At 44.5% G+C, this 14,696-nt stretch overlaps 1 protein-coding gene across 2 annotated transcripts in view; it reads right to left on the reverse strand.

The window, feature by feature from the left end:
• Positions 1 to 308: 308 nt before the first annotated feature.
• Positions 309 to 14,696, reverse strand: part of pde8a (phosphodiesterase 8A) — a 50,750-nt gene continuing 36,362 nt past the window's right edge. For both annotated transcript variants that reach the window (XM_053234665.1, XM_053234664.1), the window contains 14 exons: positions 11,373 to 11,461; positions 10,724 to 10,775; positions 10,499 to 10,541; positions 10,162 to 10,239; positions 9,991 to 10,061; positions 7,785 to 7,949; positions 7,608 to 7,656; positions 7,135 to 7,270; positions 6,695 to 6,893; positions 6,369 to 6,586; positions 5,332 to 5,464; positions 4,562 to 4,723; positions 4,172 to 4,301; positions 309 to 2,394 (listed from right to left, as the gene is read on the reverse strand). In XM_053234665.1, coding sequence (XP_053090640.1) covers positions 2,288 to 2,394; positions 4,172 to 4,301; positions 4,562 to 4,723; positions 5,332 to 5,464; positions 6,369 to 6,586; positions 6,695 to 6,893; positions 7,135 to 7,270; positions 7,608 to 7,656; positions 7,785 to 7,949; positions 9,991 to 10,061; positions 10,162 to 10,239; positions 10,499 to 10,541; positions 10,724 to 10,775; positions 11,373 to 11,461 — 1,632 coding nt within the window. In that variant the 3' untranslated portion in view covers positions 309 to 2,287. The remainder of the gene's footprint in view (positions 2,395 to 4,171; positions 4,302 to 4,561; positions 4,724 to 5,331; positions 5,465 to 6,368; positions 6,587 to 6,694; positions 6,894 to 7,134; positions 7,271 to 7,607; positions 7,657 to 7,784; positions 7,950 to 9,990; positions 10,062 to 10,161; positions 10,240 to 10,498; positions 10,542 to 10,723; positions 10,776 to 11,372; positions 11,462 to 14,696) is intronic.

Here is a 14,696-nt window from a genome sequence, read left to right on the forward strand (position 1 = left end):
CGTTGACTGAAAGTGTAGTAGAAACGTGAGTTTCTCTTGTCTAAAGTCTGCATCTTTAGTTTTGCACTGGAGCTACAAAGCTAATTTAGCTAATAAGCAATGGAAGCATATAGCCACCAGTTTAGCACTGTGCCAGTCTCCTCAAAAGTTTTTATTTGTCTTGGCAACACAGTTAGTTTGTGAACTTTCCTTTTTATCATCTGAATCACATACAAGCTCCACCTCCAGACTTTAGGCCACGCCCCCTATCTGAGTCTGATGCTGGTGCATGAACTCTGAACTCTAAAGAAAGCAATACAGACACTAAGTGAGAGAAAACTCCTTTATATTCTGCATTTCAGAATAAAATTTTGCTTTACACCTTTAACATGTCACACAGATCCACGTGGCTACTTCTTCATCATCATCATCATCATCATGATCATCATCATCGTCGTGACCCATCACCATCCTCGTCTTCCTCCTCGGCTGCTGCTCGTGTTTTTTTCCAGTGTAAAATTCAGAGTCTATACAAAAATATGGAGCTTTACTCAGCGTTCTGTTACAGCGGTGTGTTATTACAAACGTGTCCGGATGTCCACTGCAGTGAGACAGGTGTCCGCCGCAGTGAGACAGGTGTCCAACGCAGTGAGACAGGTGTCCGCCGCAGTGAGACAGTGGGCTGTGCTGTATAAATAGCGTATAAAATAAGGCAGTCTCTTCAGTAGGATAAACCGGATACAAAAACCCTCGCCGGGAAAAAAAATCATTCAAGTCCAAAACACGGTTCACGTTTCACAGATTCTCGCCATGCTGCAACACTCTGCCTTCCCATGAGGCTCTGAAGACACACACATACACACACACACACACACACACACACACACTCCATCCGTCGTTCACATCTGATTAGGCATGTGCCGATATGAAACTCGTATCATTATAACCGCTTAAACATTTAATCATGGTATACGATAAAATCACGATACCATATTGGAACGACAACACTATGTCTGCCATGTTCTTCAAACATAAAGACAAAGGAAAGAGAGAAAGAAATAAAAAGAAAGGAAAAAATGAAACAGAGAAAGAAAGAACAAATGAAATGTAGACAAAAAATTTAATAAAATGATGAAAAGCAAAAAGAAAAATAAAAAGAAAATTGAAAGAAATAAAAAAAGAAAGAATAAAAGAAAAAGGATGCAGACAAAAATAAAGAGAAAATGTAAAAAAAAATGAAAAGAAAAAAATGTAGACAAAAAGAAAATAAAGAAAACTAAAATCAAAAGAAAGAAAGAATGAAAGAATGATAAAATGCAGACAGACAATTAAAAAAGAAAAAGGATGAAAAGCAAAAATAAAATTAAATGAAAGAAAGAAGGAAGGGAAGAAAATGAACTAAAAAAATGAAAAAGTAGACAGAATTTTACAAAGAAAATAAAGGATGAAAAGCAAAAATAAAAGTAGAATGAAAAGAAAAAGGAAAGAAAGAAAAATATAGACAAAGACAACTAAAAAAGGAAGTAAAGATAAAAATAAGAGGAAAATCAAAAGAAGAGAAAGAAAGAGAAGTGAATTGCTTTCTCTGAGGGACCCACACACACACCTCCACTGCTCTCTCAGTCTCCAAACTAAGGCCCTTCAGAGGAAAACGTTATCTCTACACCTACACAGCCTCCTCCTGAATGATATTAGTTAAAGATAATATTGTGCGTGTTGAATATCGTGATATATCGTCTAACCGATGATCGGCACATGCCCAACCCTCTACAGTGCAACAGGAAGTAACGTCATTCAGTTAAAAAAATAGACATGTTTATGCTAATGACATGAGTCGTAGGATTATTGTTCGTGCGTGTTAATCAGCTTTGGCTTCTGAGATTCATCGGTTTAGCTACAAATCACTCGCATCATTAATGATTAGTGTAGAACAACAAAGAAAATAACGAAAAGAACAAAAATAAATACAAACAGACAAATGAGTGAACGGGTGAGTAGAGGATCAGAGTGAGGTGGGATGATCTTAGTGTTTCCTGATGCTCTTCACACACACACACACACACACACACATACGCACGCGCACACACACCCTGTAAAGCCGTGCGCAGGAAGGCCACACGTGTAGTCCGAGTGTGTGTTCATTTTAACCAGCAGGGGGCGTCGAGTCTCACACCATCATAAAGTCCAGGTTTAGAGAGAGACGCTTTTATTCAGTCCATGAGAGAGACGGAGCCGTAGTGTTCACTGTGTTTGTGTGTGTGTGTGTGTGTGTGTGTGTGTGTGTGTGTGTGTGTCTGTCGGTGTTGAACTACTCCGGCGGTGGTCTCAAGCTGTGTAGTTTGCGTTCGTCCAAACCTTTCCAATATTTAAAGTTGTTGTCTAAATGCTGCATGAGATTTGGCAAATCAGCAAAAGCTGCAGAGAAACAGAAGAGAAAATATTAATACTAATCACACACACACTCACACACACACGCGCGCGCGCACACACACACAGCATACATGTGGCAAGACACTTGCATTTTGCTCATTGGTCCTCACTGGTTTGTAGCTAAGCTTCAATGGACTAAGTGACTCACTGAAAGACTCAAGACTCATGGATCAACTGACTCAGTGATCAACCAATTCACTCACTGTCTCACTCACTGTCTCACTCACTGTCTCACTCACTGTCTCACTCACTCACTGTCTCACTCACTGTCTCACTCACTGTCTCACTCACTCACTGTCTCACTCACTGTCTCACTCACTCACTGTCTCACTCACTCACTGTCTCACTCACTGTCTCACTCACTCACTGTCTCACTCACTCACTGACTCACTCACTCACTGACTCACTCACTCACTGTCTCACTCACTCACTGTCTCACTCACTGTCTCACTCACTCACTGTCTCACTCACTCACTGACTCACTCACTCACTGACTCACTCACTCACTGTCTCACTCAATGTCTCACTCACTCACTGACTCACTCACTGACTCACTCACTGACTCACTCACTCACTGACTCACTCACTGTCTCACTCACTGTCTCACTCACTCACTGTCTCACTCACTAAGTTACAGATTCACTCATCATCACACTCACTGAACGAATGTCTCACTCACTGACCAATGCAATGACCAAATGACTCACTAATTGTCTCTTTCACTGAGTTACTCACTCACTGACCGAATGACTGACTATCTCACTCTCAGACCAACTATCTCACAATCAGACCAATTATCTCACTCTCAGACCGACCATCTCACTCTCAGACCAACTATCACTCACTTTCCAAATATCTGATTATCTCTCTCTCTGACTACCTCACTCTCAGACCGACTATCTCGCTCTCAAACCAACTATCTCGCTCTCAGACTGACCATCTCGCTCTCAGACCGGCCATCTCACTCTCAGACCGACTATCTCGCTCTCAAACCGCCTATCTCACTCTCAGATCGCCTATCTTGCTATCATACCACTTATCTCGCTCTCAGGCTAGCTATCTCACTCTCAGACCGACTATCTCGCTCTCAAACCGCCTATCTCACTCTCAGACCGCCTATCTCGCTATCATACCACTTATCTCGCTCTCAGGCTAGCTATCTCACTCTCAGACCACCTATCTCGCTCTCAGGCTGGCTATCTCACTCTCAGACCGCCTATCTCACTCTCAGACTGGCCATCTCACTCTCAGACCAAATATCACTTATTGTCCAAATACTTGATTATCTCTCTCTCAGTATCTCAATTACTAACCGACTTTCGGACCGCCTATCTCACTTTCAGACCTACTATCTCACTTTCAGACCGGCTATCTCACTTTCAGACCAGCGATCTCATTCTGAGACCGACTATCTCACTCTCAGACTGGCTATCTCACTCTCAGATTGGCTATCACTCACTGTCCAAATATCTGATTATCTCTATAGATAGTTGGTCTGAGAGTGAGATAGCTGGTCTGAGATTGAGATAGTCGGTTAGTAGGTGAGATAGTCAGAGATAGTGATTATCTAGTGCGATAGATAGCTCTGACTATCTCACCTACTAACTGACTATCTCACTCTCAGACCAACTATCATTCACTGTCCAAATATCTGATTATCTTTCTCTCTGACTATCTCACTTAATAAACGACTGTTTCACTCACTGACTGACTGACTCCATATATACTGTGTGTGTGTGTGTGTGTGTGTGTGTGCGTTTACCATCCCAGGCATCGAACATGTCCGTGATGAAGTAGTCGATGAAGGAAATCTGGGATTTGGGAATGCTGCAGGTGTTCCGGTCAAACACAGGCATTACCACGGGCAGACCCTGTCTTTTCTCTTCATCCGTCTACACACACACACACACACACACACACATATAAGTCATTAACAGAAGTAAGCAAGAAACACTTGTAGCTAAGTATACATTATACTCTAATAATTACTACTATTATAAATGTTAAGTATTCTGTACTAACAAATTATACTTTTATGTTAATAAGTACTTACCTGACTATACTATGTATACTGTATACTGTATTGCTTTATTGTCCTACTATGCTAAAGTTTACTGTATAGCCTCACACACCTTCCTGTGTGAACACACACCTGAGCGAAGTACTCCTCAGAGATACGCCCCGCCCACTCGATACAGAGCTGCAACGGCCTGCAGGGGTTCGAGATGTCAGCACACTTTATCAGCATCCGCTTGATCAGCATCCGGTTCTCCGCCACACTGAGGATCCCCTTCACATCGTCATCACTGTTACTCTGTTACACACACACACACACACACACACACACACACACACACACGCTAATCAATTATTTTGCACATGTAAATGTCCCCATTAGGGGTTACAGATAAAACAGTGCTGCATTTCACAGTGCCACGAGAAACCTGCTACCGACACGCCACATTCCCCCTCACACACACACACACACACACACACACATACACACACACACACACACACACACACACACACACATACACACATACACACACACACACACACACACATGATGAGCCTGTAGCCATGTTTCATAATGTCCCAAACGCCAGTGTGTGAAAAAACTCCAAAAATCATGTGATCAGAAAGAAGCCAAGAAGCCTGCTATCTAATGGGCTAGAGCTTTCATTTACACTGCTCATGATGCATTATGGGTAATACACACACACACTCACACACCCTCACACACACACACTCGCACACACACACTCGCACACACACCCACTGAGAATAACGCTGTGAACATTCCAACATGAAATTTGTGTCTTTGGGAGACGTGTGTGCATGTGCGTGTGTGTGTGTGTGTGTGTGTGTGCATGTGTGTGCGTGTGTGTGTGTGCATTTGTGTGTGTGTGTGTGTCTCACCCCGTTTTCCTCCAAGGCAGCAAGTGGTTTGTTGATGCTGTTGACGAATTTGTTGACGTGTTCAAAGTGTTTGGTCATTTCAGTGGCGAGAACCATGTCGATGATGGCCTGCCTCAACGTCCGGTACTCGTTCCTGTGTGTATCATCAAGAGTATCATCAACATCATCATTGCCATCGTCATCATCACCATCATCACCATCAACATCAACATCATTAGCATCATCGATCCTTTTTGTGCGTGAATTCGACTCTCTGCACAATTTATATGAATCTGACTCATTCTGAGTCAATCTGATTCATTGTGAGTGAATCAGATCCTGAGCAAATCTGATTTGATGTAAGTGAGAATTTCTTCAGGTACGTTAAAGCATGAATGTGTGTGTGTGTGTGTGTGTATGTATGTATGTATATATATATATATATATATATATATATATATATATATATATAGAGAGAGAGAGAGAGAGAGGGAGAGTACTGTGCAGAAGTCTTAGGCACATGTAAAAAAATGCTGTAGAGTAAAGACGCCTTCAAAAATAATGAAATTAAATGTTTCTACATTTAAAAAAAATCCTATAAAGAGCAGTAAACAGTAATAAATGAAACAAAGTCAGTATTTAATGTGACAATCCTTCACTTTAAATAAAATAAACAGTATCTGAGGTGCAGTGTGTGCAGTTTTATAAGGAAATGAGCTGGAAGTGTTACTGAGCATCTTGCAGAAGCAGCCACAGTTCTTCTGGAGACTTTGACTGTCGACTCGCTTCTTATTTCTGCAGCGAAACCCAGCAGCCTTCATTATGTTTTTATCTGAAAAGTGTCTCTTATGGAATCTGCTGCTTTCTTTACTGACATACAGACATTTTTCTGTAACATTTCATTTTGTGCTGGAAAACTAATGTTTGGAATCTAAAATGTTTTTGTACTGAATCAATAATGTAGAAGTCAGAAAATAAACATCTATAACAAAGTTTGTACTAAAAAAAAAGGGGGGTGCCAAGACTTTTGCACAGTGCCGTATATACACACAGTATACCTCTCCATGTTCTTAAAGATGTTGCTCTTGTCGTCCCGTGTGCTGAGCTGGAAGGCGAGTGCGGCGTGGTGACTCTCCAACACGGCTGTGTCATTATATAAAATAGCGAGGTCACTTCCTGCGTTACACAGGAAGGAGTTTGTTCGTCCTGGATGATCGACGTCGTGCACCGTTGCCGCAATCAGAGCCGCTACCTCATCAATCGGATCCAGACTTTGCTAAAATCAGAAAGAGAGGAAGAGTGAGTTTTTCAGCTTTCTGTAGATGGTCTCACCATTCCTGAGAAAACAGCTGACTAAGAATAAAGTGTGTGTGTGTGTGTGTACCTTTACACGCTCCTTGCACAGGAAGTAGGCGGTGGCGTGCAGCACGTCAGCAGCGTGGGTGGAGTTATGGTATGAGTTGCTGGCGTGATAATTAGCCTCGATGACCTGCAGCCACGAGCGCAGCGTCGCCTCCGAACAGTTCAGGAACTCACACACTCCGAACCGCGAGAAGATCTTTAGCCCCAAATACGTCAGCGGCCTGATGACGGGAACAATATAGACTTTATAAAGTGCGTCTGAATGTACATTTTAATATTTTACACCACCGCAACATCCACAACTCGGACTGTTTTTATTCTAGACTACATGAAAATATTGGAGCGAACCATTTCATAGCATACATAGGGGTGTTTCTTTATTTACTGGAACCTGGCTATCAGACAAAATAGTAAATTATAGATATGACAGTGTCATCACAAATAAACGTCATAAACATGAACCTTTTCATGGTTGCCGCCTCCAGACTGAAGATGTCAAAGTCCCATGATTCTTCGTTCTCCATCGTTTGTGCGACTCGCGGCGGGATGTCGTTCAGAGACAGAGGCGTGGTCAGGTGACTCGGGATGTGATGCGGTTCTGTGACAGACAGATGAGTTTGGGGTTTACTTATCAAATTAAACAATTATTATTATCTTTTAAATTATACAATTAAAGTAAGCTAATAGCACAATTAATGTTGTTTAATATCCTAACTGATGTACTATAATATTCAAATTAATGTCCTAATTTGTTTATTAAGTGTAATAGCCAAAATAAGTATTAGTTTATTACTTACTGTCCTAAATAACGCATCTTGTATAGCTTGCTTTAACCATAACGTATATTGTTAAAGAATAATGTATAACAATACAAACATGCAGATTTATATTAGCATAACCCCGCCCACTCCTTAAGTTAATAGAAAAGGACTTACGTTTCGCTGAGAAGATGTACTCATTCCCTGATAACCTTCGCAGCCCGTCCTACGTAACACACACACACACACACACACATAATGCTACAAAGTGTGATCCATGTTTTATATGCTGAAAGTGTAATGCTACATGGTGTGTATCAGCGAACCCCATCTACACCAGCTCTACCCTCCTACCGTCATCAGTCCCCCAACAAGGTCACTAGTGTGTGGGTCCTCGTCCTTGGTGCCAAGTTGAGGTGAGTAGAGTTCTGTTGTTCTGAGAATCTCCAGCACTCGATCCAGAGCCTCGGCCACCGGTATCGGACTGCTCTCCTGAGCCGCGTTAATGATGTTTATCACCTAGGCAGACAAACACACATGACTTTGGTCGAGAAGATAGATGGAGAACCAGCTTCCCTGGAGCACTAAGTGTTAATAATCAACACCATGGCTGGAGAGCCACAACCCTAGAGATACACCGACCATCTCCACAAATACAAACAACGTAATGAGTATGAGCAAAATGGCTGCAGGTTTTCCACTCTGAACCAGGTGGTACAAATGCAGCTCAAGTCACGCAAGCTAAAGTCACGCTTAAAAGGTACCACCAGAATTCTCCTTCCTTTTTGGTTTTCGGTATTCCAGAAGGTGGTTATTGAGAACATACACATTTACAGTTGGATATCAATATCTCTACGCCAATGGCTGCTCTTGAACTAAGCATGTTTAACTAAAATTGGGCTCACAGTACAGGAACCTATGCTGGGGACCTACAACCACAAATTTCATGCCTGTGTCATGGTCTTGATCACCTACACCAGCTACAGTGGTGGCTCTGTGGTTAAGGCTCTGGGTTATTGATCAGAAGGTCAGGGTTTCAGGCCCCAGCACCACCAAGCTGCCATTGCTGAGCCTTTAAGCATGACCCTCAACCCTCATTCCAACTTCCTAACAAGCTGGGATGTGCAAAGAAAAGAATTTCACTGTACTGAAATGTATGTGACAAGTAAAGGCTTTCTTCCTCTTCTTCTTCTTTAAGCTGAGAGTTCCCGGTAACCCATCAGGGTTATGCTGAAATGAAACTTCCATCCCTTTCACCCTGAGAAACCTCCTCTTTTCACCACTGCCTCCAAACAACATTATTCACATCCCTTCAAGGAAACCTTGTCCAGCAGCAGCCACACCAAGTGCCTCAAGCCAGCAACAAGCATAAAGCAGGAGGTTCAGAAGATACCAGCCCTGAGACTCATTTGAGATTCCAATATCCCATCATCCAGCCTGTATGGTGGTCCCAAAACCTGCTGGGACTCTAAGGTTCTGCAATAACTACAACAAGGAATACAACAGCTATTCCATGCCCCATCAAGAATCTAGAAATGCCACACTACATCTTCAACTTGGACATACGTCTTGCATGCCACCTAGCTTTTGCTAGACAGTCTGGTACATTTTGTCACAAAGCATAGCGAGGACACGCCTATTTTACAGAATGACAAACTACATCCATTTGCCAAAGAATTTTGATAAATTTGCACATATATCTCATGTATCCATCATTGTTTCTGTCTCACTAACAAAACACTTGTAACTTTTTTTATTAGTGGGATGCTGGTATTTCTCATGATGTTTACAAGTTTTTTCCATCTGAAACTGGCACATGGATGTGCCAATAGCTAATCAGAGTGCACATTCCCTTAATTTCCTAGTTTTAGATTTTATAAGCTCCCCTACTTTCATAGTTCTAGTCTCTCTAAGTTCTTCTGTTTGCTTTGTTCTAGTCATTCTTAGTTCCATTAGTTTCAAAGTTCTAGTCTCTCCTATTTTCCATGGTTTCCTAGCTCTAGTCCCTCTTAGTCCCAGTAGTTTGCTACTTGTAGTCTCTTCTAGTTTCCGTAGTTTCATAGTTCTAATATCTCCTAGTTCTCCTACTTTCATAGTTCTAATATCTCCTAGATCTCCTACTTTCATAGTTCTAGTCTCTCCTAGTTCTCCTACTTTCATAGTTCTAGTCTCTCCTAATTTTTTTCCCTTTATCTTCCCAGGGCAACCTCCAAGATTCTGAATCGTGTGACCAGAAAAGAGTAAAAGTATCATATGCTCTGTAGCCCATGGGTGGTGCTTCTGAGGACTTCTCTGGGTCACACAGAAACAATATTGGCAGATCTTTGCCCAAGACAGACTTTAGGTTAAAACTTTACTAGGTTAAAACTTCTGGTGGTGCCAGGTCCTACACTGACCAGCATCTCAGGGACATCATGCTGCAGAAACACCACTGTTATACCACAGCACACTGAGCTTATGAGATGCCTCATGCTAATGCACAGTCCACAAAGGGAGTATGACCTTTCAGAGCAGTTAAAGACAGACAAACAGACAAACAGACAGACAGACGGACTGATACCTTAGTGATAGGAGCTTCTATGGTCATGGAGTGAATTCTAGCCATAGACGAGTGTCTCCTTTGAGAACTTCCTGTAACAAACAAACACACAATGTTACACACACACCAAACCTGACAAACTACAAAGGAAGCAAATCTCTCTCTATCTCTCTCTCTCTCTCTCTATCTCACCGTCACTCCCTCGTGATGTAGTTGATCGTACATCTAGCGATCCTTTCCTCCGGTCTTTATGTTTACTGGACTGAATGTCTGAAAAAAACACACATACACTATCAATCAACAGTTTTACACACACACACACACACACACACACACACACACCCCTCATATAAGAGTGGAACAGGAATTAAATTAGAAGGTAGCTTTAGGGGTGGGGATTAGCTCAGGGGGTGGAGCTTCAGCACTTTTAGTTTATGTGAGCTCTGGTACTACGATTTGATGGAATCATTTGTGAAAAAAAGAAGCCACAGGTGTTTCTCACACACACACACACACACACACACATTACCTGTCTGTGATTCAGCCTGGACTCGCTCACCTGACCGTTCAGACTGCAGAAAACACACACACACGCATATTATTACACTACTGGAGAGAACACACACAGTAATGAATTACACACTGCATTGTTCTAAGCCGTCAGTGTGTGTGTGTGTGTGTGAGTGTGTGTGAGTGAGTGTCTGTGTGTGTGTGTGTGTGTGTGTGTGAGTGAGTGTGTGCGCGTGTTGCATACCTTGTTATTGTCATTTAAAGGCCTGTTTATGGACACATAGTGTCTGACTTTACTACAAGAGAAAAAAATATATAAATGAGAATATACATTTGATTTATATACAGTATAAAGAAACAATAACAACAACAACAACAACAATAATAATAATAATAATAATAATAGTAATAATAATAATAATAATAATAATAATAATAATAAGCATCATGTCCACTAGAGGGCATCGCAGCATTGTGTGAGCAGGAGGTCGTAATGGGAGGAGTCTGTTTGTTGTACTGTTTCTGTACAATGATGCATTTCCTTTTGAAGCAGGAAGTCTGGCTTTGAACATATTGAATTGTTTGACCTGTTACCATGACAGTCATTAGCTTTTAAGATGCACCACGCTGCCACCAAATCGACCAATAGCACGCATTGTTTATTTTTAGGGGGCGGGACATAAGCAATCTTAAGTTTCCTAGTTCCTGGTCCACTAGTTTACTACTGTGTTTTAATTCGCTGATCTCCAGTAGGTCCTGTTTCCTCTCTGTCCAGTCCTGTGGGGTTTTGTTCTGCCTGTGTGTTTGCGATGCAGTTATCAATCTGCCTCAGTTCTCACACACACACACACACACACACACACACACACACACATATATATACACACACTCACCCTCCCTGTCCAATGACAGGTGTGATCTTCACATTCTGTTGCACGCTGTCGCCGTTCTTCTTTTTGGCATAATAAAGACCCTGCCATTCCTGAAACACACACACACACACACACACACAAACAGAAAAACTGTAATTTACTGTATGTGTAACATTGGTGTAAGTTAATATGTGTATTATAGATGTATAAATATCAATAACAGCAACAATATTAAACATTAACGCCGAAGTAGGAGAGAGTGGTGTGTGTCCTGCAGGCTGCGTTTGATGTGTCTCCCCACAGTTTCAAACACTCTTTACTCTGTATGTGTGTGTGTGTGTGTGTGTGTGTGTGACCTTCACTATCAGTGGGAATATTTTGTAGCTGGTGTACCTGTGAGCCAGCACTAACACACACCACATTTAATAATAAGAAGAAGCTTTTACTCTGTCACATATACACTACAGCACAGTGAAATTCTTTCCTTCGCATATCCCAGCTTGTTAGGAAGCTGCGTTCGGAGCGCAGGGTCAGCTATGATAGAGCGCCCCCTGGAGCTGAGAGGGTTAAGGGCCTTGCTCAGGGGCCCGACAGTGGCAGCTCCGACCTTCTGATCAGTAACCCAGAGAGTAACCGCTGAGCCACCACTGTCCTATTTAAGTGTCAAAATAACAAGCTTCCAACTTGTGAAAATGTCAACCACTGGAACTTTCTGAAAGTATTAGAGTAAACAGGCTAACCACAAACTAGCACACTGACTAATCATGCACTGTAGAGGTGGATAAGTGCGTTATGGAGGAGGGTGATGTGGGGGATGAGTGCGTTATGGAGGAGGGTGATGGGGACGAGTGCGTTATGGAGGAGGGCGATGTGGGGGATGAGTGCGTTATGGAGGAGGGCGATGTGGGGGATGAGTGCGTTATGGAGGAGAGCGATGTGGGGGACGAGTGCGTTATGGAGGAGGGTGATGTGGGGGATGAGTCCGTTATGGAGGAGAGCGATGTGGGGGATGAGTGCGTTATGGAGGAGAGCGATGTGGGGGACGAGTGCGTTATGGAGGAGGGTGATGTGGGGGATGAGTGCATTATGGAGGAGGGTGATGTGGGGGATGAGTGCATTATGGAGGAGGGTGATGGGGATGAGTGCGTTATGGAGGAGGGTGATGTGGGGGATGAGTGCGTTATGGAGGAGGGTGATGTGGGGGATGAGTGCATTATGGAGGAGGGTGATGGGGATGAGTGCGTTATGGAGGAGGGTGATGGGGATGAGTGCGTTATGGAGGAGGGTGATGTGGGGGACGAGTGCGTTATGGAGGAGAGTGATGTGGGGGATTAGTGCGTTATGGAGGAGGGTGATGTGGGGGATGAGTGCGTTATGGAGGAGGGTGATGTGGGGGATGAGTGCGTTATGGAGGAGGGCGATGTGGGGGATTAGTGCGTTATGGAGGAGGGCGATGTGGGGGATGAGTGCGTTATGGAGGAGGGTGATGTGGGAGATGAGTGCGTTATGGAGGAGGGTGATGTGGGGGATGAGTGCGTTATGGAGGAGGGTGATGTGGGGGATGAGTGCGTTATGGAGGAGAGTGATGTGGGGGATGAGTGCGTTATGGAGGAGGGTGATGTGGGGGATGAGTGCGTTATGGAGGAGGGTGATGTGGGGGATTAGTGCGTTATGGAGGAGGGCGATGTGGGGGATGAGTGCGTTATGGAGGAGGGTGATGTGGGAGATGAGTGCGTTATGGAGGAGAGTGATGTGGGGGATGAGTGCGTTATGGAGGAGGGTGATGTGGGAGATGAGTGCGTTATGGAGGAGGGTGATGTGGGGGATGAGTGCGTTATGGAGGAGGGTGATGTGGGGGATGAGTGCGTTATGGAGGAGGGTGATGTGGGGGATGAGTGCGTTATGGAGGAGAGTGATGTGGGGGATGAGTGCGTTATGGAGGAGAGTGATGTGGGGGATGAGTGCGTTATGGAGGAGGGTGATGTGGGGGATGAGTGCGTTATGGAGGAGAGTGATGTGGGGGACGAGTGCGTTATGGAGGAGGGTGATGTGGGGGACGAGTGCGTTATGGAGGAGAGTGATGTGGGGGATGAGTGCGTTATGGAGGAGAGTGATGTGGGGGATGAGTGCGTTATGGAGGAGAGTGATGTGGGGGACGAGTGCGTTATGGAGGAGGGTGATGTGGGGGATGAGTTCGTTATGGAGGAGAGTGATGTGGGGGATGAGTGCGTTATGGAGGAGGGTGATGTGGGGAACGAGTGCGTTATGGAGGAGGGTGATGTGGGGGATTAGTGCGTTATGGAGGAGAGTGATGTGGGGGATGAGTGCGTTATGGAGGAGAGTGATGTGGGGGATGAGTGCATTATGGAGGAGGGTGATGGGGATGAGTGCGTTATGGAGGAGGGTGATGTGGGGGATGAGTGCGTTATGGAGGAGGGTGATGTGGGGGATGAGTGCATTATGGAGGAGGGTGATGGGGATGAGTGCGTTATGGAGGAGGGTGATGGGGATGAGTGCGTTATGGAGGAGGGTGATGTGGGGGACGAGTGCGTTATGGAGGAGAGTGATGTGGGGGATTAGTGCGTTATGGAGGAGGGTGATGTGGGGGATGAGTGCGTTATGGAGGAGGGTGATGTGGGGGATGAGTGCGTTATGGAGGAGGGTGATGTGGGGGATTAGTGCGTTATGGAGGAGGGCGATGTGGGGGATGAGTGCGTTATGGAGGAGGGCGATGTGGGAGATGAGTGCGTTATGGAGGAGGGTGATGTGGGGGATGAGTGCGTTATGGAGGAGGGTGATGTGGGGGATGAGTGCGTTATGGAGGAGAGTGATGTGGGGGATGAGTGCGTTATGGAGGAGGGTGATGTGGGGGATGAGTGCGTTATGGAGGAGAGTGATGTGGGGGATGAGTGCGTTATGGAGGAGAGTGATGTGGGGGATGAGTGCGTTATGGAGGAGGGTGATGTGGGGGATGAGTTCGTTATGGAGGAGAGTGATGTGGGGGATGAGTGCGTTATGGAGGAGGGTGATGTGGGGGATGAGTGCGTTATGGAGGAGGGTGATGTGGGGGATGAGTGCGTTATGGAGGAGAGTGATGTGGGGGATGAGTTCGTTATGGAGGAGAGTGATGTGGGGGATGAGTGCGTTATTGAGGAGGGTGATGTGGGGAACGAGTGCGTTATGGAGGAGGGTGATGTGGGGGATTAGTGCGTTATGGAGGAGAGTGATGTGGGGGATGAGTGCGTTATGGAGGAGAGTGATGTGGGGGATGAGTGCGTTATGGAGGAGGGTGATGTGGGGGATTAGTGCGTTATGGAGGAGGGTGATGTGGGGGATTAGTGCGTT

This window comes from Pangasianodon hypophthalmus, chromosome 6, assembly GCF_027358585.1.
Source record: "Pangasianodon hypophthalmus isolate fPanHyp1 chromosome 6, fPanHyp1.pri, whole genome shotgun sequence".
Lineage (NCBI taxonomy): Eukaryota > Metazoa > Chordata > Actinopteri > Siluriformes > Pangasiidae > Pangasianodon > Pangasianodon hypophthalmus.